This window comes from Pelobates fuscus, chromosome 4 (genome assembly GCF_036172605.1).
Source record: "Pelobates fuscus isolate aPelFus1 chromosome 4, aPelFus1.pri, whole genome shotgun sequence".
Taxonomy (NCBI): Eukaryota; Metazoa; Chordata; class Amphibia; order Anura; family Pelobatidae; genus Pelobates; species Pelobates fuscus.
This window is the reverse complement of record NC_086320.1, coordinates 255789202-255812297: the sequence shown is the minus strand read 5'-3', so window position 1 is coordinate 255812297 and position 23096 is coordinate 255789202. Positions and strand designations below refer to the sequence as shown.

General features: G+C 41.3%; 1 protein-coding gene across 1 annotated transcript in view; it reads right to left on the bottom strand.

Annotated features, from left to right (window-relative positions):
* ITGA9 (integrin subunit alpha 9) overlaps positions 1–23096 on the bottom strand; it is a 496852-nt gene that overhangs the window by 421487 nt on the left and 52269 nt on the right. Inside the window, exon 2 of the mRNA XM_063452059.1 lies at positions 5820–5947. Within this exon, the coding sequence (XP_063308129.1) occupies positions 5820–5947 (128 nt within the window). The remainder of the gene's footprint in view (positions 1–5819; positions 5948–23096) is intronic.

The following is a 23096-nucleotide window of genomic DNA, read 5'->3' as shown; positions in this document are numbered from 1 at the left end:
CCTCTCCTCCCCTCAGAGTGAGTCATAATCCCCTTAACTTGTACAGTACTTTACCCCAAACCTGGATGTACCCCTAAACCATCACATATCCTTAATATTAGGGTACCGCTAGGTAGCCTTGATCTGGGTGAACATAATATCCAAAATTCACCCAGATCGGACCAGTGGTTCGGTAGTTACAGGAAGGTGAAGTTTGACCGACCGCACACGAGTTGGTATCCGAAAAGGGTTCCATGAGAATGGGCCCTGCGGTCGGTCTCCGTTCGGCAGTTAAAACAGACATTTATAATTGCCATCTATACTTAAATTCACCTAGATAGTGATTCCGTCATTCGGTACTTTGTTACTACCGAATAGGAATTCGTTAGGTCTCTCCGTTCGGCAGTTACGGAGCTCTGGAGGTCTCAGCGGTGTTTGGTTGTTTGAGTGTCCGATTTGAGTTCCAGACACTCGACGACCAAACACCGCTGAGATTTTCATGCGTAAGATGGCCGCCGCCACGTGTACGCATGCCGAATGGCGGCCACCCAGATACAATGTTAATGAGCCGGTTAACTTGCGGTTTGGAAAGAATGTGAACCTTAATTGCTGGCACACTTCTCTCCGGGGTGGTCTCTCCGTTCGGTAGTTTCCATAAGTATATAGTACGGATGGAAACTACCGAATAACATACAATTCACATATTAAATAGACGAATAGCAATTTCAACATAGGTAAAAATATAACGAATACAGTCACACAGGCATTTTGCAGGACAGGCTTACTGCATTCCGCTACAGGTAGCATTTTATTTGCTTAGAAATATTGAAAGGCAATTATAAAATATTTTTCTCATTTTTTTTTTATTTAAATTGAAAATATTTGGTTGTTCCTCACGGTTGATGGGCATCTCCTTCTTATTATTACTCTCCGGTGGAAACAGGATAATCTGCTTGCCAGACTTTTCTTAGTTGTCTTTAAGGATTTAATTTAATAGAGACAGCGCTCTCTCTAACTACATGCTAGGAGCTTGTGACCCCTGTAAGTATTTTTACACTTTATAACTGCAAACAGCTATAAACTGTTACTGTGTGATCAACTGTTCCTTTTTGCAATTATAATTCTAAAGGCTAACATCACTTAGTTCCCTAGCTTTGTGCAGGGAAATAAATCTGCTGGCGAAATTCAGTTACTCTCAGTAGCAAATGCATCATTAAACCAATACAGCTTCTTATAAAACAGAGCAGGACCTGCCAAAAGTTGTTTAACTAAATGCCCATTCGTTTTGCATATGTTACATGTTTTAAATACTTTATGGGGTTTAAAGCTAAACTAAAATAGAGTGCCCTATTCCTTTGCATGTAGGATACAGGATACATAATAAATATTGGAAAATAATCCCATGAGGGGTTCTAAAGGCATTTGCATAAACCACAAGAATAAAGGTTGAGTGGTTTACAAATACCTTCAAAACTTTGAGACGCTTAACTGTGAGCAACACTTTTCTTTAGTGTGTGCAGTCATGTAATTTTGTTTATAAATAGTAATTTATTATATATTTATAATGTATTGATTACTCAGTCACAAATGCCATTTATTTGTATTTAGTTATTATTAAATAAAACATGCCAGATATATATTAACATAATAAATACAAATTTAAAAAAATAAAGTGCAAATGTCAAGTTTTTTTTATCCGGGCCTATGAAAGTTATATCAAATAAGCAACAATATTAACAGAAAAGCACAGAACTGTTTAACAGTTCTTATCCAGCGTGCATTACAAGTTATTAAAACAGAACATTGATAAATATACAGAATACAGACATGCAATATACACAAATTGGAACAAAAGAATCAGAGGACCTTGCCCATGAGCTTACAATCTAGCAATTACAGTGCAAAGTGCTTGGCAAAATGACGTGTGTGCTTAAAATATACAGATGGTATTATTTGACCCTAACACACACTTTGTCACTTTGTTTCTTTTGTATGTCATTATTTTAGGTTAAGACTAGTATGTTAGTATGTTGGGCTTGATGTCAGGTTTAGGGTTTTTGTTAGGGCTAAAGGGGATGTGTCAGAGTTGTGTAGAGGTTAGTGGCATTTTACAGCGCTACAGAATTTGCTGGCGCTTTATAAATAATAAAATAATAATAATAATAAAGGGTATTGTAAGTGTCGGGGTAGTATAGGGGTTAAGGGTTATTGTTAGGGTAGTGTAGGAGTTAATGGTTAAAACTTTTGTTATAGTAGTGAAGTGGTTAAGCACTGGGACATATAAAGATTGGAGATTAGAGGGAGTTACACACAACAGTTAGTTTTTTTAAGTAGGATAGATGAGCAGAAAATAATTTAAATTTTTTTCTTTTTAAATCTTGTCTCGCCTTCAATTTGCTGTCCGGGGCCTAGTCAGTGTAGTGCTAAATATGTCACCAATCGAGTGGATTGGAATCAAGAAAAGAGGGAGCATGGCCAGTGTGGGAGAGTTTCAATAAGTCAATGCACATCACTGGTTAAGCTTAAACGATAGAAACAGGGCCGTCTTTAACGTGAGACAAACAGGGCAGCCGCCCCAATCCCAGTTACCCCTGGGGGGCCCAGGGCAGCTGCCCCGTGGGCCCCGCTGCCCTCAACAATTTTTTTTCTCGTCTTCTAGGCAGTACCACTGGGGGGCCCATGCACTTAGGGCCACTCAGTGGTCTTGTATCGGCAGAGGCCTGGTCGGGCGCTGTAGCCCTTTAACAGCGCGACCGTGCCCCTTGCTTTTCGGCAGTATGGGAGGAAGTGACAGCCGCGAGTCACTTCCTTCCATAAAGAGAGGAGCTGCGTGGGAGGGAGGAGGTGGCAGGAGCGGCAGTGAGGATAGAGGCTTCTCACTCCCATTAGCCTCAGGCACCACACTTGACCGCAGGGAAGTCACCCTCCAGGAAAAGGTAGGAAACTGAAGGGTGGGTTTAAAAAGGTAAATTTTACATGTGTGTGTCAGTATGTGTGTGTGTCAGCATGTCTCTGTTTTAGTATGTCTGTGTGTGTGTGTGTGTGTGTTAGTATGTGTTTGTGTGTGTATGTTAGTATGTGTGTCTGTCTGTGTGTGTCAGTATGTTTGTGTGTGTGTGTCAGTAGGTCTGTGAGTGTGTCAGTAGGTCTGTGAGTGTGTCAGTAGGTCTGTGTGTGTGTCAGTAGGTCTGTGTGTGTGTCAGTAGGTCTGTGTGTGTGTCAGTAGGTCTGTGTGTGTGTCTGTCGCTATATCTGTGCGTGTGTGTGTTAGTATGTGTTAGTATGTCTTTGTGTGTGTGTCAGTATATCTCTGTGTGTGTCAGTATGTCTGCCAGTGTATGTGTGTCAGTATTTCTGTCAGTGTATGTGTGTGTCAGTATGTCTATCAGAGTATGTCTTGGAACGGCTCATGATCCGTGTGTGTGTGTGTGTGTGTCAGTATGTCTATCAGTGTACGCGTCTGTGTGTCAGTATGTCTGTTGGTGTATGTGTATCTGTTTGTCAGTGTGTGTGCCTGTGCGTGTGTCAGTAGGTCTATTAGTGTGTCAGTAGTCTGTATATGTGCCTGTGTGTGTGTCAGTATGTCTGTCAGTGTGTGTCAGTATGTCTACCAGTGTATGTGCCTGTAGACCTGTATGTTGTCAGTGTGTGTATCTTTGTGTTTATCTGTATGTAGTCAGTGTGTGAGTCAGTGCTTACTATGAGTAAGCACATTCCTTGTTCAGGATTTATGAAATTGCTTGGTTATATAATCCAACATATGTTGCTAAGCATATATATTTTGTACATAGTCACTTTTGCATTCTAATATAATTTAAAACAATATAGTACTTTTAAATGCTACAGGATGGCTGATTTAGCTTTGTAAAATGAAAAAAGAGGAGGCACTCTTCACGCATAAAGCACTTCAGCAAGCTAAAGTAATTTAGACCTCTGGAGTGTTCGGTAAACAGACTTCACAAATTTAGTTTTTAACTCTCTCGTCCTTGCCAGAGGTCGTATAGTCCATAGTTATTTCACTAGAGGTATAAAATTCAGCTAAACTGCTTACCTTTAAGAGCATACACTAATCAGCCACAACATTAAAACCACTTGCATAATGTCGTGTAGGATACCCTCATGCTGTCAAAACAGATCTAATATGTTGAGGCTTGGACTGCACAAGAACTTGGAATGTGTTCTGTGTTATCTAGTACCAACCCATTAGCAGCAGATCATTTAAGTCATGCAAGTTGCGAGGTGGGGCATCCATGGATTGGGTTTTTTGTTCCAGCACATCCCAGAGATGCTCAATCAGATCTGGGGAATTTGGAGGCCAAGGTAACACCATGAACTCTTTGTCTTGTTTCTCAAACCATTTCTAAACAATTTGTGGCAAGGTGCATTATCCTGCTGAAAGAGGCAATCAGGCAACACTATTGCCATGAAGGGGTGTACGTGGTCTGCGACAATCACTGGATAGATATTACGTGTCAAAGTAATATCCACATAATTTCCAGGACCCAAGGTTTCCCAACAGAACATTTCCCAGTGCATAACACTGCCTCTGCCAACTTGACTTCTTCCCATAGTGCTCCTTCTGCCATCTCTTTCCCAGGTAAGTGATGCACAATCACACGGCCAGCCACCAGATCTAAAAGAAAGTGTGATTCACCAGACAAGGCGACGTTCTTGCATTGCTCCATGGTCAAGTTTTGACGCTCATTTCCCCATTGAAGTTGCTTTCGGTGGTGGACAGGACCATCATGGGCACTCTGACCAGTCTGTACCCATATGCTGCAAACTGCAATGCACTTTGTGTTATGACACATTTCTGTTATGGTCAGCATTAAATTTCTCAGGAAACAATTATTTTGTGTGATCGATTCAGAAGATGCATCAATGAGCCTTGGCCGCTCATGATCCTGACACCAATTCATCTGTTGTCCTTCCTTGCACCACTTTTGGTCGGCACTAACCACCACATACCAGAGACACCCAACAAGACTTGCAGTTTTGGAGATGCTCTAACCAGTTGTCTAACAATCTAAGTGGCTACTAGAAAAGACTGGACATATCCCATATTGAATACCCTGGGTTGTCTACTTTTGCAAATGGTATGCTATCATGGGGATAATTCTATTTTCTGGGCTAAGATAACCAGTCTGGCAAATTTCAATGTGTATAAACTGAAAAATGAACTGTGCTATATTTTACCTAAAACACCATAAGACCTGTACATTGAGGGTACTGTTGTACTCATGAGACATCATTGGATACAAATATGTGCATTTTATTGTAGTAAAACTAACAGTATTATGACATTAACAGTTAAAATGCCACGCATTAATTTCTCACACTTTTTTTAGATTTTATTCATAATGAATTATGTTTAATATCTGAATAGTTCATGTGAAATTAAAGCCCTGTCTCTCCTGAACAAAATGATATATAATAAGTGTGGGTGCACTTAATATGAAAAAAAATGAATTATGGTTGAACAGACATATAGCGCAAATTCCAGTTTTGTTTTGATCATAACTTGTAAATTTGGCTCTGTCCTTAAGGGGTTAAATAACATCTACTCATGTAAACCAACCATGAGGTTTAAACTGCATCTCTTGATTTCCTCCAAATGTGCCTCATGTGTTGTAAGGAAATATAATGGAAATATAATAGGAATTGCAAGTTAGTTTGACTGTTTAGGTCTCAATTAGTTTGGCTTCGCGCTTGGCTGCAGAAAAAGTTGCAAGGAACTGGACCTTTCATTTGTTTGTTTGTTTTTGAGGCTAGTTGTGTACATTTTTCTGCTTTATCTAGTTCTTAGATAAGACAAGAATTGGGGTTGCATGGTGACTTACCTCTCCCTATGTTCAGCTCAGTGCATCTTCTGTCTGGATTACTGTGGACACGGCATTTATAAATAGATCCAGGGGATTTTATAGATGAACTAAACTTTGAATCTGCTTTTGGAGCACCAACCAATACCCTGGAAATACAAATGATGTGGGTCAGAAGTTATCTAAACATGTTCATTGATCAGTAGTACATAAGGAAAACTTGAGGGTAAAAACTGTGACAAAATAACTATAGAAAACGTTTATTTTATGGCTGACTGTTGCGTACGTTATGCAAGTTCAAATAGCTGTAGGAAACAAAATAATACTGTATGGCATTGCGACTGCATAAAGTATATATTACTGATAGGTTAATGAGCTAGATGAGCCCTCCTCTGTTACAGATAAGTATGCTTATATATGAAAACATTACAATTTTCAACACAGAAAAATCCAAATCCGGATTGGCGGCGTGACAGTCTTAACCCCTTAAGGACCGGCCTGTTTTTGCGATGTTTGTACGTTAAGGACCAGAGCAGTTTTAACACTTTTGTGGTGTTTGTGTTTAGCTGTAATTTTCCGCTCTCTCATTTACGGTTCCCATACAAGTTATATATTGTTTTTTTCACGACAAGAAGGGCTTTCTTTACATACCAGTATTTATATTATGTCATATATTGTATTTAAAAAAAAAAAAAAATATGGTGAAAAATAAAAAAAAAAACATGTTTTTGGACTTTTACTTGAAAAATCTTTTACTTATCTACAAAAGCTAATGAAAAAAACTGCTAAATAGATTCAAAATTTTGTCCCGAGTTTAAAAACACCCAGTGTTTACATGCTTTATTGCTTTTTTTGCAAGTTATAGGCCTATAAATACAAGTAGGAAATTGCTGTTTCAATATATATATATTTTAAATGTATCAATAGTGACATTGTTACACCGTTATCTGTCATAAATCCCCGAAACACACCTAACATGTACATATTTTTTAAAGTAGACAACCCAGGGTATTCAAAATGGGGTATGTCCAGTCTTTTTTAGTAGCCACCTAGTCACAAACACTGGCCAAAGTTAGCATTTATATTTGTTTGTGTGTTAAAAATGCAAAAAACGCTAACTTTGGCCGGTGTTTGTGACTAAGTGGCTACTTAAAAAGGCTGAACATACCCCATTTGCAATACCTTGGGTTGTCTTCTTTTGCAAATGGTATGCCATCATGGGGCTAATTCTCATTCCTTGGCTACCATACGCTCTCAAAGGCAACCTAACCAATCTGACAAATTTCAATAAAAAAAAAAAAAGTAAAATCAAGCCTTATATTTGACCCTGTAACTTTCACAAACACTATAAAACCTCTACATGTGGGGTACTGTTATACTCAGGAGACTTCGCTGAACACAAATATTAGTGTATCAGAACAGTAAAATATATCACAGCAATAATATCCTCAGTGAAAGAGCTGTTTGTGTGTGAAAAATGCAAAAACTTCACTTTCACTGACAATATCATCGCTGTGATATGTTTTACTGTTTTGAAACACTAATATTTGTGTTCAGCGAAGTCTCCCGAGTAAAACAGTACCCCCATGTACAGGATTTAGGGTGTCATAGAAAGTTACAGGGTTAAACACAGTGCTAGCAAATTAAATTATCTGGACTTTTGGCCTGGGTTGGCAGGCAGGTCCCTCAAATTGCAATCATTAAAATTACTTAATTAGGTAAAAATATTACATGAATATGCATGTAGAATTTTAATATATACATATTTATATATTTGACGTCTACGTGTATATTTATGAAATTATTAATGTAATTATGTATGTGGACATATGTATATTTCGTATTATTTTTATTTATTTATTTATACATAGATATATATATCATTACATTCTAAGTGTATTTTGATATAAATATATATATATCAATATCAAAATACTGTTAGAATAAAATTGAATATATATATAATTTTTTTTTAATTATTAAAAATTATTTTTATTTTTTGTTATTTATTTTTATTAACATATTATTTGTATTTTATAATAATATATATATACCATATATATAGTTATTATATATATTGTATATATTCGTGTGTAATTTAAATACAAGTGTATTTTTATATTAATATACGTATATATAAATATAAAAATACACTTAGTGTGACATTATATATATGATACATATACATATATTATATATAGGTATATATAGATATAATACATGTATATATATCATATATATATATACACATATTATAATTTTTTTTACACAGATTTTTTTGTTTTACACTTTATTTTATGATTTTACATATGCAGGGAGACTGCCTGTCAGCACAGACAGTCCCCCTGCAGGCAGATACAAAGACCCCTATTGCGGTCATGTGATCGAGTGATCACATGGCCGTGGGGTCCTGATCTGCCGAGGGGGGACTGCCCGGGCAGACAGGCAGTCCCCCTGGACCGGGAGGAGAGCTGATCGCCGCCGTGGGACCGACGGCGATCAGGTAAGTTGCCCAAAACCGTTATGACGGTTCAGGACCGTCAGCGGTCCAAACGCACGTTTTACCGCTGACGGTCCTGAACCGTCAGCGGTCCTTAAGGGGTTAAAATTAGGTAAGTACAATCTCAGATGAACAACAACACATGACATATTACACCATGTCATGATTTATTTAACAAAAATAAAGCCAAAATGGAGAAGCCGTGTGAAAGGTACACCTGATGACACAATAGCATGTAGAACCACCTTAATAATTTGAAGTAATCATTTTCTGTATGATTTTATCAGTCTCTCACAGCTTTGTTGAGTAATTGTGGCCCACTCTTCTTTAATCCCTTAACGACGAGTGACGGACGAGGTCCGTCACTCAGGGGAATGCGTTAATGACGAGTGACGGACCTTGTTAAAATTAACCCCAGATCAGCGCAATCGCGGCGATCGTGGGGTTAATGGTGCTCCGGTCTGCCTCTGCATTAGAGGCAGACCGGGAGCACCGGATCCGGCTGCCCCAGTACATGTGCCCGCTCTGACAGCATGTCTGAGCGGGCACATGTGCTCTGTATACTCACCTCCGCCTCCCTGCACTTCCGGGTTCAGTGTGAAGTGCAGGGAGACGGATCAGTGTTGATCCTGCCCCCTGGTGACAAAAAAATAAAGTTTATTTAAAATCCCATCCCCCTTACCCCCCCCTTTACCCATTTTAATAAAACAATTAACCCCTTCCCTGCCAATTGATCACTGGCTACAGTGATCAATTGGCAGGGATTACATTTTACTATGATCTGATTTTTTTTTTTAACCCCTGAGGGTTAATTCTTTTTTTTTAACCCTCAGGGGTTAAATTTATTTTATTAATGAATTTAAACATTTTAAAATTATAAATTTAGCTAGCTGGGGAGGGTGGAAATTAGTGGGGAATTGGGGGATTTAGTATTAGGCTAACTAGGGGTTAACGTTAAAAAAAGTTTAAAAATAAGCTTTAAAAAGTCAAACAATTAAGTTAAAAAAAGTTTTAATAACGTTTAAGTAAAAAATAAAAAAAAATAAACCCTTTACCCAGTCCAAATAAAAATTAACCCCTTCCCTGCCAGTCGATTACTTCCTACAGTGATCAAAATACAGATCACAGTATTATACTGTGATCTAATTTTTTTTTAACCCCTGACGATTAACTTTTATTTATTTTTTAACCCTCAGGGGTTAAATTTATTTAATTAACTAATTTAAATATTGTATAATTAAATATTTTGCTAGCTGGGGTGGGTGGGAGTTATGGGAAAATGGGGAATTTACTGTTCGTGCTGCTTACTGCTAGTTAGGGGTTAACGTAAAAAAAAGCTTAGAAAAATGTTAAATCTGTAAAAAAAAGTTTTACGAAAGTTTAGGAAACTTTACAAAAATTAATAAGCAAAACAAAAGTTTAAAAAATAGTTTTAAAAAGTAAAAAAATACATTTAATAACGCTCATTACCACTACACCTGGTACAAGCTAGCGGAAAAATGATCCCACGCAAAGGTTCAAAATATGCCTTTTGAAATACCCTGGGATGTCTTCTTTAAGAAATGGTATGGCTTTATGGGGTATTTGGTTTATATAGCCTGGTAAAATACTCTAAAATGGGACATGGGCACAGCGTAAAAATGTAAAGTTTGAAAAAAAATGGAATGGCTGTGTCCCAAATGTGCCCCTCCGATGTCCACATATACCTGGCAAAGGTACATACGGGGGTATTTTTGTACTCAGCAGACATAGTTGAGCAACATATGAAGTATTATACAGTGGTAGTACACATATGGTTTGCAAAATATACTGTGCAAACTCACTTTGTGTGTCAAAAAGGCAGAAAAAAACACTTATTACCACTACACCTGGTACACGCTAGCAGAAAAATGATCCCACGCTAAGGTTCAAAATATGCCTTTTGAAATACCCTGGGGTGTCTACTTTAAGAAATGGTAGGCCTTTGTGGGGTAGTTTGAATTTAAAACCTGCGAAGATGCTTGGAAATTGCACATAGGCCCGGCGTCAAAATTCAAAGTTCGGTAAAAACTGATATGGCTTGGTCTCCTATATGGCACTGTAGCGTCACAAAATAGTGCCATAGACATACAATGGGGGTGTCCTTTTACTCAGAAGACTTAGCTGAGCATAATTTGGGGGGTTTGAACTTAGTGGCACACATGAAATATACAAAATGCCCAGCAAAAATGCAATCCGTATGTAAAAAATGCACAAAATTATTTTTTACCACATACTTTGGCATGTAATGGTAAAAAAATGGGGGCATGTTAAGGCACAATATGCACCTTATGATATACCCTGGAGTGTCTACTTTTACAAATGGTAGTCCTTTGTGGGGTGTTTTTGAACAGTCAAACTGTTATAATACCCCAAATGGAAGCATAGGCTCATTAAATCCGTCTCTCAAAATTCTACTGTGAATACTGAAAAGGACACCTCCTATATGGCACTGTAGCTTCACGAAATAGTGCCAAAGACATACAATGGGGGTACTGTTGTACTCAGCAGAAGTAACTGAACACATAAAACTTTGTACAGGAATAGCACACACCAACTTTACAAAATACACATGAGAAGTTCTTTGTTATAAGTTTGTGTGCGAAAACCCCCCAAAAACACAATTTTACTCCAATATTTAGCAGAGGTTGGCGGTAAAATGGCTACGTAGAAAGTGTCAAAACAACCTTAGGTAAATAGCCTGTGATGTCTACTTTATATAAATATATACTTTTGTGTGGCAATTTTGTTTTCTTTTATGGCTATTAAGCTTACAAGACAAACATACCAAATTCTAAAATCGCTCCACATTAAAAGTTTATTTTACTCCTTGTGCTTTGTGACCTGTAACTACCAAAAAAAAACTTAAAATCCCAGACACATTATATATTCTGTAAATCAGAACAACTAAATGAATTTATTTTTAATTACTTTCCTTAACCTGCACTAATCGTGCACACATTATTATCGCAAAAACTGTAAAAAAAACACAAACTTTTTTTTTTTTGCATTTTTCTGTATTTTTTTTATAATAAATAAGCATGTATATATATATATATTTGTAGTCGGGGACATAAGCCGTAAGTGTACTGATTATACCAGAGTATGAAAGTCGGTTGAGGTGTGCCGTAACCGACGTATGAGGTAGGCCTGAAATAAAAGAGGGCCCACCCAGGAATGGTTTATAGAGGGTTGTGGTGGGAGGGATGAACCCGGCTATTCCAGTGCTGAACCAGAGGGGGCCTGAGCTTTTATAGCCGGGTAACCCCTCCCACAACTACAGGCTATGCCTTACTATTTGTAGTCGGGGACATAAGCCGTAAGTGTACTGATTATACCAGAGTATGAAAGTCGGTTGAGGTGTGCCGTAACCGACGTATGAGGTAGGCCTGAAATAAAAGAGGGCAAAAAGGTTGGAGTAAACAATTCATTTTATTTATACACAGATTACATAGCAAGACCTTTGAATGCTGATCTTAGTTCTATTTCTGGTTGTGGAATGTAAGTGGTGTAAACCGCTGATTTCCACCGACCTAATCTTTTAATTATGTGAGATGGTACGCCATGACTAGAGGCTGCTGAAGCGGCTCCGATTCTGAACGAGTGACCGGAAAATCCTGTGGGATTGAGGCAGAGTCGGATGAACAGAGTTCTGACGTACTGAATGAACTTGGTCGTTGTTAAGGGTAGACCTTGGAGTGTGAGTAGTGGGGTGTTTTGATTGAGACCTGTGAGGGAGGCCAAAAAGGTGTCGAATACTGCGACCGGGCACCACTGATTGCCCGTGGGGTAGTAGCAGATCTTAGTCGGTGGGCCTACTTGGTTAGTTTTTGTTTCTGTGTTTCTCTGGAGATTTGAAATGTAGAGAGGCTGACAAGAAACACTATTGGTAGTGAACTCGTTTGGACGTAGAAACCCATAGAAAGCTAGGTATGCCGCTGTCTTGATAACCAGGTTGGTTTGGGATTCGAAAGGTTTGGAGTCCAAAATATTGGAGAGTGAGCGGAACTTGGGACCGTCTATCGGTAGTCTAGACGAGGTAGTGGGTATGTCTAATCTCAGTATACCTTTTAATAATGTTTTTTACGGGATAGGAAGATATGAAGGGTTTAGTACTAGGGTAGGCACTGATGATATGATGTTGTATACCCGAGAGATATAGTTTAATGGTGTTCAATAACGTGCCCAGTAGGGATTGTAGGTCTGACCTGGTACACGTGTCCTTCCCCAGAAAATACTTTACCATCTCAATGATCTGCTGCACCTTCTCACGAGGGAGACTAGCCTGTAACGTAACGGTGTCTAGGTCGATACCTAAGAACGTGAGTTTTGAAGTAGGGCCTATTGTCTTAGCTTGAGACAGTGGCACCCCCAATGCTGTAAATAAGGCCAACGTTTTCTGGAGACTAACTGGTGCGGACTGAGGTGGTTCTATCGTCAGGAAGTCATCCAGATAGTGCAGAACAGTGGGACAGTGAGTGACATTGAGGAGTAGCCAGCATAAAGTGTCGGCAAAAATGTCGAATAATTTCGGGCTACTTTTTGCTCCGAAGGTAAGGCGGGTGGCAAAGTAATATTTGTTTTCCCATTTGATGCCGTGCACGTGCCACAGGGACGGGTGAATGGGTAGGAGCTTGAAGGCGTTGGAAATATCGGTTTTTCCTAACCAGGCTCCCCCCCCTGCCCTCAGAATGGATTGAATGGCATCATCTACTGTGGTATACTGCAGGGAAAACTCTTCCGAAGGTATTAACGAATTGATGCTGGGAGTAGGTAAAGAATGAGGAGCGGACAAGTCGTAGATAAGTCTTTTTTTATTGTTGGACTTGCCAGTGGCAATACCTATAGGGTTGGTGCGCCAGCTGGCGAAAGGAGGGTGAACAAAGGGGCCTATGATAAAGCCGTTAGTCAGTTCGGTCTTGAGTAGTGACTGTGTAGTGATTGGGTCAAGGATAGCTGACTGTAAGTTGGGACATTCTAGAACACCAGTGGGGAGTGTGACTAGACCCGTGTGGAAACCTTCAGTGAAGCCCTGAATGAGGAAGTCGACTAAGTGAAGGGAAGGGTGTGCCTGGAGGTAGAATGCCAGGTTGTCGATGCTAACTTCGGTTAGTCATTGTTTGGGGTACAGACGATTGGGGCACATAGTTTTTGCATGTGCACGGAAGCAGATTGAGCAGACGTGCAGCAGTCTGCAAGAACTGAACCCACAACTTCCTGAATTGAAGTTGTTGCAGATCTGCGCTTTGCCAAGGTATATAATGGGTCTGCCCAACTTGTCCTTCAATCCTCTGTGTTCTGTAGTGGAGGAACCGAAGGTAGCCCGACTAGTGGTAGGAAGGTTAGGATCGACTGGGCACAGGTTGGTGGAGTGTGAGATAGAGGCGCATAGGGCACAGGATGGAGGCTTTTGGCCCGCGAAATGGCGGCAGAAGAGTTCAGTATCCATGTTACTCCAGTTGGTATGAGTGTTAAATTGAGTTATGGATGCTGCCGCCTTGGCCGAAAAAGATTTGTGGTAATCATAGAAGGAAAAACCCCCATACTTGTGTCCTAAGTCCACCAACTTGTGCATGTACAAGTCCAATTCCTCCCTACGGTGAGGGGAAGTGGAACAGATTACGTCACGGTAGAGGCCGAAGGCAAGGACGAATTCCGGTATGGTGAGCTTCCGGTTAAGCCTGGGATCTCTGGCTTTTAGCACAACCGAAAGATCACCGTAGCAATAAGCCTTGTTCTCTACGACATCTTGTGATGCGATTAGCAGAGAAACCAGGTTTATGTCCTTGCCTTCCAGAATGTCTTTGCGTATTGTCGGGGGTACGAAATGTGCAGGCGTGATGATGTGGGAGGATGTGCTTGGTATTGGGTTTATGGTAGTGTCATTACCGTGGGGGAGGAGGACCGGAGTGAGGGTTGGTGTGGGCGAGGTGACTGTCGCCGTCTGGGGAGTTTCCAGTTTATCCAGCCTGGTGCTGATCGTGGTAATTGAGGCCAAGAGGGATGACATCAGACCCTTGATCTCATTATAGTTTTCTGAATGCAGAACTACTCCAGGTTGGGGAGTACAAGCATTAGAAATGTAAAGTTTGTACAGTTCTGCTTTGCGGGCTGTAGCTGGATACGGGACACCCATGCGACGTAGTTCAGCCGCGAGCTTGGGGATGGTCCATGACCGGAGAGCGTATGGGCTGGCTGGTTCTAGGTTCTCGGTGGGTGTGCTTGGGCCGGCCGGAGTGGCGGGTCTGGTAGGGGTTTCAGGTATGGCCAGCTCTTCTTCTTGGTCATGGGATTGAGACATACTAAAAAATGAAAAAATAGGGTAAGAGACGGGTTTTGATTCTGAGCGAAGTTGCCTGAGTCAACTGGTGCTAGCTATGCCGAGCCGGCGAAACATTATCTGTCTTATGAGGAAGGTGAGGCCCTACTAATGCCAAGTGGCGAGAGAGGCTCTATCTATGTGGAGGGCCGGTTGGACGAGGGACACCTAAATGACGTGGTGGTAACGTTGGCCTCTCTGTGACTGTAACAAGACAAAGTAGGTTGGCTGTGACTGGTGAGACCCTAGCTGACCACCAAGGGTGGTTGTTGTGAGGCTCTGTCTATGCGTTGGGCCGAGGGGCGAATACCTCCGACGAGGATGGGTGTATGCCTCCCAGGAACATTTTTAATTTACAATAACTTAGCTACAGGCTGTACGCCAGTTGTCACCAGTTGACTGCCCTATATATGTATATATATATATATATATACTGGGTCGGGGTGGAGTGATCGTCGTGCGACCGTACCTATTTGTTTGTTGTACGAGTTTCCAACGTTGGGTTTTGGAGGGATTTATAGATTATTATTATTTCCTTTTCGTCTGTGAAATAAAACATATGGTTAGGGACGGCTAATTGGTTTGGGCTTGAAAATATATATATATATTTTTTTTTTTGTTAAAATGGTTTTACCTGTTAACGCTTTAAATAACGATGTTGATTTGGGTGATAGCTTGGACGTCAGGTGGGGTAACAATCTGGTGGTAGAGTTAGAAGTTATCCTTTGTATCCTCTCTGTTAAATATCGGTTAAGGATAAAGTGCGGTGAAACTTAAATATTTACCAGTGGTAGGCTAGGAATGGGAGTCCGATGATGGCTCCGAGTATCAGGGGAGTTGTTGAACCAGGATTCGAATTGGGCCAGGAGTGAATCCTGAGGAGATGGACGTATTTGTCATAATATGTGTGGCCACCAGGGGTCGTCTGTTTTTTTTTTTTTTTTTTTGAGTAAACGGATATAAATATATTTTGTCCACCAGGGGGCGTTGTGAGCTGACATGCGTTTTGTCAGCCAGAAATTTGCAAACACTAATTGCCGGGTGGCCGGTTACCGAACCGCGTTGGAGAGAAAGGGTTTGAGGTCTGCGTGACCAGTGAAACCGGATGGTAAGGAACTGCGGTACCGAGCGGTAGGGTAAGTATAAGGACGTAATTTGGAACAGGTGAGCAAAGTGTGCGTGGATGCCAGGCGTCTGGCTGAGGGTGGTGTGGATGAGACTCACGGTTTCTGGGCCCTGGATTAGGTAAGTAAGTGTCCGGATTCAGCAACCGCCGTGGGTCTGGCTGGGGAGGATGGGAGTTCGTCGGGATCCCGGTAGATTGCCGGGCTGGAGCGCTTGACGCCGAGCACGGAGGGATAGTACCGAGCAGAGGGTAAGCACTTCGGACCGGAGTGGATCACGTGGGGACGAGCTCGAACCGGAAGTACAAAGGTTCCGAATGAACCCGGCTATTCCAGTGCTGAACCAGAGGGGGCCTGAGCTTTTATAGCCGGGTAACCCCTCCCACAACTACAGGCTATGCCTTACTATATATATATATATATATATATATATATATATATATATATATATATATATATATATATATATATATATATATATATATATATATATATATATATATGTTACATCAAATGAAAGCCCTTTCTGTCCTTTAAAAAACGGTATATAATATGCGTCAGTGCAATAAATTAGTCAAATGCAAATTGCAGTTGAACGCAAACAGCAAAAAATGCAAAAAATGCCGTTGTCATAAAGTGAAAGACAAGCTTCCGAAGCTCTGTCCTTAAGGGGTTAAATGTTGGCTCGGTTCTTTGAAGTTTGCTGGCATTTGTTTATGCACAGCCCAACACATCGTGTTTTTAGGCCTGGAATTTGAGTGGGCCACTACAACACCTTGATTCTTGTCCTTTTCAGGCCATTCTGCTGTATATTTGTTGGTGTGCTTGGGATCATTGTTCTGTTAAATTATCCAATATCAAAGCTTAAACTGTCAGACAGATGGCCTCATTTTTTTTTTATTATTTTTTTTTTATTCTTTATTTTTGTAGTGCAAAAAATGACATCAAACTCACAATGCCACAATAGCTAATGCAAACATTTAAAAATAGACAATTGTATGGCATTTGATACAACTGCGCATTTTTACATTATAATAAACATGCTAGATCTACGTAGGAATATATGGTAAGGTGGCAAGGCATAGATTAACATGCTTCAGGTGTACAAGTTGACAGATATTTCCCATCTCAAAATATATCTACAGGCGGGTGCATGCACTTCAATCTATCTCCCAATGCCCAAACACACCAAGCTGGCAGTGCCACTGGGTCGAGATTATTACTTCAAAATTAACAAAACAAATTAACAAAAATGCCACTTGCTCCGTGTTAAATAAAGAATAAGTCAGGCCAAGAAAGGCTAGCAAGGCAACTTATCCGTTTTAGGAAATGAAATAATGTGAATATGACATAACACTGGATGCAAATAGCATAGAAGAGACATATGGGCTGAAAACACAGTAGTAGTTTGTTACTAGGTGAACATGTTGCCCAAAGCCGTGAGATTACACAATCCTCTCTTTATGTTAGAGTATTTAAAACAAACAGTGGTCGCTAATTATGCTTAAACAGGAATAGGCTATACATGGCATGGACGTTATGCAACACTAAGTAGAAACAAAAAGGAGAAAAACATAGGCAATATATTTCAGTTCCAGGCTCTAATGTAGCCGGCTTCTTCGAGCCGCGGATCAGGAGGCTCTGAGAGTCCAAATATCTTTCAGCGTCGATTGCTTCAGAAAAAGTTGGTCTCCGGCGAGATTGCTGCTGTGCTGCATGGTGGTTGTTGCTTGAGGTCTTGACAAGCTGCCATCTTAGGTGAGTATTGCATATGTCGGCCAGGGAGGCGCGTGTTGCGGGCAGAGGGTCCGGTGGTTCTCTTGGTCCCTTCCGCTCTCCAGCCGGGGTTCACTGCGTGCCCGCTTTGCCCTTTGGTTAGGTCAGCGGCTTGGTTCTAATTTGCCGGAGCATTTGGTTAGGTGCTCTGCGCCGCCGCCATCTTTGCTTGTGGGACCTGGGTATTCAGCGCCCTTTAGTCGGCCCTTCAGTCGGCTCGGTTTCGTCCCAGTGGGGACCGGGATGACCCCCCTGGCCCAGAAAGGGGGGACAGGACTGGCGAGCCCCCATCCTTCTAGCGTGTGGCAGTGTGGTGGGGAGACAGGGCAGCGGCCATCCACCCTGCTCCCCCCAGGGTAGGCCGCAGCCCCCAAAGTCTCGTGCTTCCCGTGGGGGGTCCGAAACTCCTGATCTCGGGGATCCGCAACCTCTCCCACAGCTGTGTGGGTATTGTCAGGCTCCGTTCAGGTGAGATTATCTGCTTATTGTGGCTTAAAGGCCCGGTTCCTCCAGAGCCTCTCCGCCATGCGACCGCCCCCGCCACCTATGGCCTAATTTTTGAGTCTAGAATACTTTGGTATGCAGAGGAGTTCATGATCGACTCAATGACTGCAAGGTTTCCATGTCCTGAGGCTGCAAAACCAGTTCCACCACCATGCTTGACAGTTGGTATGAGGTGTTTGTGCTGATATTGCGTGTTTGGTTTTCATCAAACATGGCGCTATGCATTATGGCCAAACATCTCCACTTTGGTCTTGACTGCCCAAAGGACACTGTTCCAGAAGTCTTGTGGTTTGTTCAGATTCAACTTTGTAAACCTAATCTGTGCTGCCATGTTATTTTTAGAGAGTCTTTTTCTAATTGTTCTGTCATGTAGAATCTGAGATGTAACTCTTTTTTTTTTGCAATTTCTCTGAGCATTCCACACTCTGACCTTGGGGTGAATTTGCTGGGACATCTACTCCTAGGAAGATTGGCTATTGCCTTGAACGCTATCCACTTTTGAATAATCTTTCTTACTGATGAATGATGGACATTAAATTGTTTGGAAATGGCCTTGTAGCCCTTTTCAAGTTTGATGGGCAGCAATAATTACTTCTCTAAGATCATTGCTGTTGTCTTTCCTCCTTGGCATTGTTAACACACACCTGAGTGCTCCAGACAAGCAACGTACTAAAACTGTGGTCATACTTGTTGATAATTGGTCACTTAATCAATGACATTTGATTAGCAGCACTTGTCTGCTACTTAGCCTCAAGTGATATGGAAGCAGTAAGGATGTACATCGATTTTCACACATGGCTTCTCCATTTTGGCTTTTTGTTACATAAATCATGACACGGTGTAATATGTCATGTTGTTAATCTGAGGTTGTATTACCTAATTTTAGGAACAGATATTGCTATTATGTCCTGATATGTAAAACCATAGAATTCAAAGCAGTTGTACTTTCTTTTTCCTATGTCTGTATATGCCAATTTATATGGAACACTACAAATTAATAAAACATATTACTTCACAGAAACACAGTAACTGAAATTAATGTTGTTTGTCCAGGTTTCCATAGGGCATTCACAAAATAGATAGATAGTGATATTTATAGCATATTTGGCAATTAAATATATATTTGTTAATTGCAATACATTTATAAATGAAATTATACACATTGGTGTCAATCTCTGAATATTTTTTAAGGGTGAATCTGAATATGAGTGTGTGTCTGATTATGCATGTTAATGGGTTTGTGCATGCATGTTAACATGTCTGTGAGTGCACGTTAGTTTGTGTCTGTGTATACATGCTTGTATGTGTGTAAATGTAAATGGCTTGTTTTATATATATATATATATATGTGTGTGTGTAAGGGACAAATAGCCGAATATGGAGTAAGGATCCAGCATAAGCGTAGGATAGTATAAAGGGAGCAAGTCGGTTGTGGTGTGCCGAGACAGACGATACGGTAGGCCTGTAAATAAAGAGGGCCCACCACGGAGTAAGAAAGTAAAGTAAATGGAAAGAAAAGAGAAAGTGTTGAAATGAGGAGTGGGTGGGAGGGTCATTCTGATGCTGACCTCAAGCGATATGAGTCAGGTAAGGGGTGTCCCTTTATATAGGGGAGTGAATTAATGTAAGCCCCTCCCACAAATACAGGCCAAACGGCCTTAACACTTGTGTAAGGGGCAAATAGCCGTATATGGAGTAAGGATCCAGCATAAGCGTAGGATAGTATAAAGGAAGCTAGTTGGTTGTGGTGTGCCGAGACCGACGATACGGTAGGCCTGTAAATAAAGAGGGCAAAAATGAATAATCAAAGATTTAATACAGTCAACAAATATATACAAATTAACCAGACATTTCCTTAAATGCATTACAGTATTTAATTCCTGGAAGGATTTTGAAGGTAGGAATCTAGGACCGAAAGTGGACACCATTTGTTGTGGGTAGGATAGTATGTTATCTCTACTGTTGGTGCGTGTTGACTCGTTTCGGAATGTGATAGAGCCAATAGGTAATGATATATGTGTTTACGTACATGGGATCGTTGAAGATAATGATCTGTCTGAGTGGTGGTGATGGTAGTGGATTCTCTGGCCTGAGAAAGGCATAAAAGGCAATGTGCATGGCTGGTAATGGCTGACTTGGTAGTATAATTGAATGGCTGTAGATCTAATAGGTCCGATAAGGATGAAAAGTTGGATGGCTATTGGTAATCTCTGAGAGGAACGTGGGGGAAAGGATTCCTGAAAACCTCTGAGTATATTCTTGTCTGGTATGATAGCATGAAGTTATGGTAGTTTGGGCCATAGGTTATCCTGTGTTGTTGAATGCCTGTAAAATATGTAATTAATGGTGTGTGAGATAGTTTAAGGTGGCAAAAAGAAGCAAAACCTAGGAGAATTGTTATGACACAGGTTGAGCTATGTCGTGTTCCAATGAGATTCTTTAAGCCAGGTGAAAAGCTGTGTTATCCGTTCTACAAGTATGGGATGAAAGTGCTAGGTGGGATAGTACATGCTATGCTGCATGAGTATGTCTAATCCATGATTTTGTCTCTGTAACGAAGGAGTGGCCGTGACTGTATGGGCGGCTGTAGGAAGCGTATGATGAACATGCCTGGAATATAAATGAGACAATTGTCGGCAGGGATGTATACCCCCGCCTGGTACATGAAAGTAAAAGAAACGTGATAAGTTGCCAACCAAGTGAGTTCCCCACAAACATCATGACCTTATGGATGAGTAGTGGCGTTTGTTGATGATATGACTTAATGTGCTTAGTTGTCTGAGTAACAATGGATTGATGACCCTGACCATGATTTACCCCATGCCACAGCAGCTGCTACAATGGGGTAGATCCCCCAAAGGGGCTGAGGTGGTGGAAAAAATGTCCAAACCTGGATGCCATGGCCAACAGCTCCAAAGCAATCATTCCCGGTAGATCACTGCCAAACCCGTGGTAGATGCCGCGTCTGACCATCTGGTTGGAGAAGTGTCAGACAATCCTGGAAGGAACATGCTTTTACCATGCCAAGTGGTTAAGAAATCCCCCCCCCCCCCATGTGCGGTCTGCTGTTGCTGGGGTGTCTAGGGACATCCTCTGATCGTCATGTTGGAAGTGTGGAAAAAAGGGTAGAGTACTCTGGATGTGAAAGCGTGGTCTTGTGGTATGATTGGCATTGCAAAATTAAGGAACCTGGTAGGGATTGTAGTTCCTTGCAGTTGTAAGTACTAAGCAGGAGGTAGTGATTGATGTAGTTGAGAATGTCCCCTATTTGTCTTGTGCTAACTTGCGTGTATGGATGCCGACTCAAGTCGTATGCCCAGTAATGTGATGATAGTGTCTGAGCCTTCTGTTTCTTATGGGGTCAACCAGACTAATCTGGTCAACCAGACTAATCTGCCGTGAGGCTTCTAGTGAAAATATGTTATCTTTGATCAACAAGAAGTCTTCTAGATAGTGTATGACTGTAAGGCCTCTGGATATGTTATCATAACCAGCACAGAGTATCTGCGAATATCGTTAGTAGGCTAATCTGTAGCCCGAAAGTTGAGCGGGGAAAGAATTGCCCATTTTATGCCATGTAAGTGCCAGTGTGTAGGGTAGATGGTACCCGTTTACTGCATTGATGATATTGGTCTTACTTACCCAAGCTTCAACCCATGCTTGAGTGATAGCTGTAAAGGTAGATCAATGGTGTTGTATAGTAAGGAAACTCCTCGGAGGGTATGAGGGAGTTGAGACTTGGGGTAGCGGAGGTGTGTGGAGCCAATAAGTCTATGGTTAGTCTTTGTTTAAGGGAAGATTTCCTTGTGACAATACCAATGTGTTTGTGTTTGGTGCCATGCTGTAAATGGTGGAGATTGGAAGACCCCTCTGAAAATCTTGGCTATGAGTGTGTTTACAGCCAATGGTTCTGTTGTGCTGACTGTAAGTGAGGGCATGCTATATTCCTTGAAGGTGTATTTATGATACCTGTATGGGAGCCCTTTGAAGCTCCAGAGCTTTAGTAAATCTACTACAAGTCTGGAAGGGTGATGAGTCAGGAATGTTGAAAATGCATTGGTGTGTACAGATGGTGAATACGTTATTTGTAAGTTGTATTGGGACACATGGTGTGTCATGTGCCCTGAACCATTTGAACATATATGCAACAGTCTATATGCAACACAACTACTCATATCAATTGTCTCTGGTAGTTCAGAGGTGCTGGTACCTGGAGCCTGAGAGTGCCCGTCCATTTGTTTGGGACAAAATCCCTTCTGTATGGGTACCTGCACAAATAAACATCTCTACATATTCCAAATGCCAACCCAACCAAGGGATGGTCAGTTCCCGATTTACCTGGAATCCCTGGATCTGACCATCACAGATACATCATCATACATATATATATGCCTTGCTTCCCCAATGTGCTGGGATCATACGTGCAGGTTTAACGTCTTGTGTGTCATAAGAATTGATTGTACCAGGTAACCGAGTTTCGGTTGGTGCTGGTTGTACAGTAGCGTGAGGCCCAGCCAACTAGAGATTGCCAGTCTGTCATAAATTTTTTGGCTCATGAGTATATGAGTGAGGCTAGCATGGCCTGGGTGTCGCCTGGGCGTCACCTGAGTTGGTGTAGCTGGGCCTTTCCCTGCCTCTGTGTTGTCCGTTGATGTATGGAGGAGTTTGAATAACTCTGCTTTCCTTGCTGTGGCAGGGTAGGGGATTTGTCACCTCCTTAGGTCGGTGGTAATGTGTGGCATCGTCCAGGATCTGATTGCTGCTGGACTAGCAACATCTCCTCTGATTGAAGGTGTATCAATTCTAGCTGGGGTGCTAGGAAGAGGTGATTCGTCACCATCTTTTGGAGAAATACTTAAATAACAATAAAGATTGCAATTATTATTTGTACCCAGGGGTCTTGTACTGGCTTGCTAGCTAAGCCGTAAGGCGAAACGATTAGGCTTGGTGTTTTTTGGTGACTGGTGAGGCCCTGCTAGTTGCCAAGTGGCTTGAGAGGCTCTATCTATGCTTAGCGCGAGGGGATTTTGTGTGTCCACCGAACGTTGTGGCAGGAT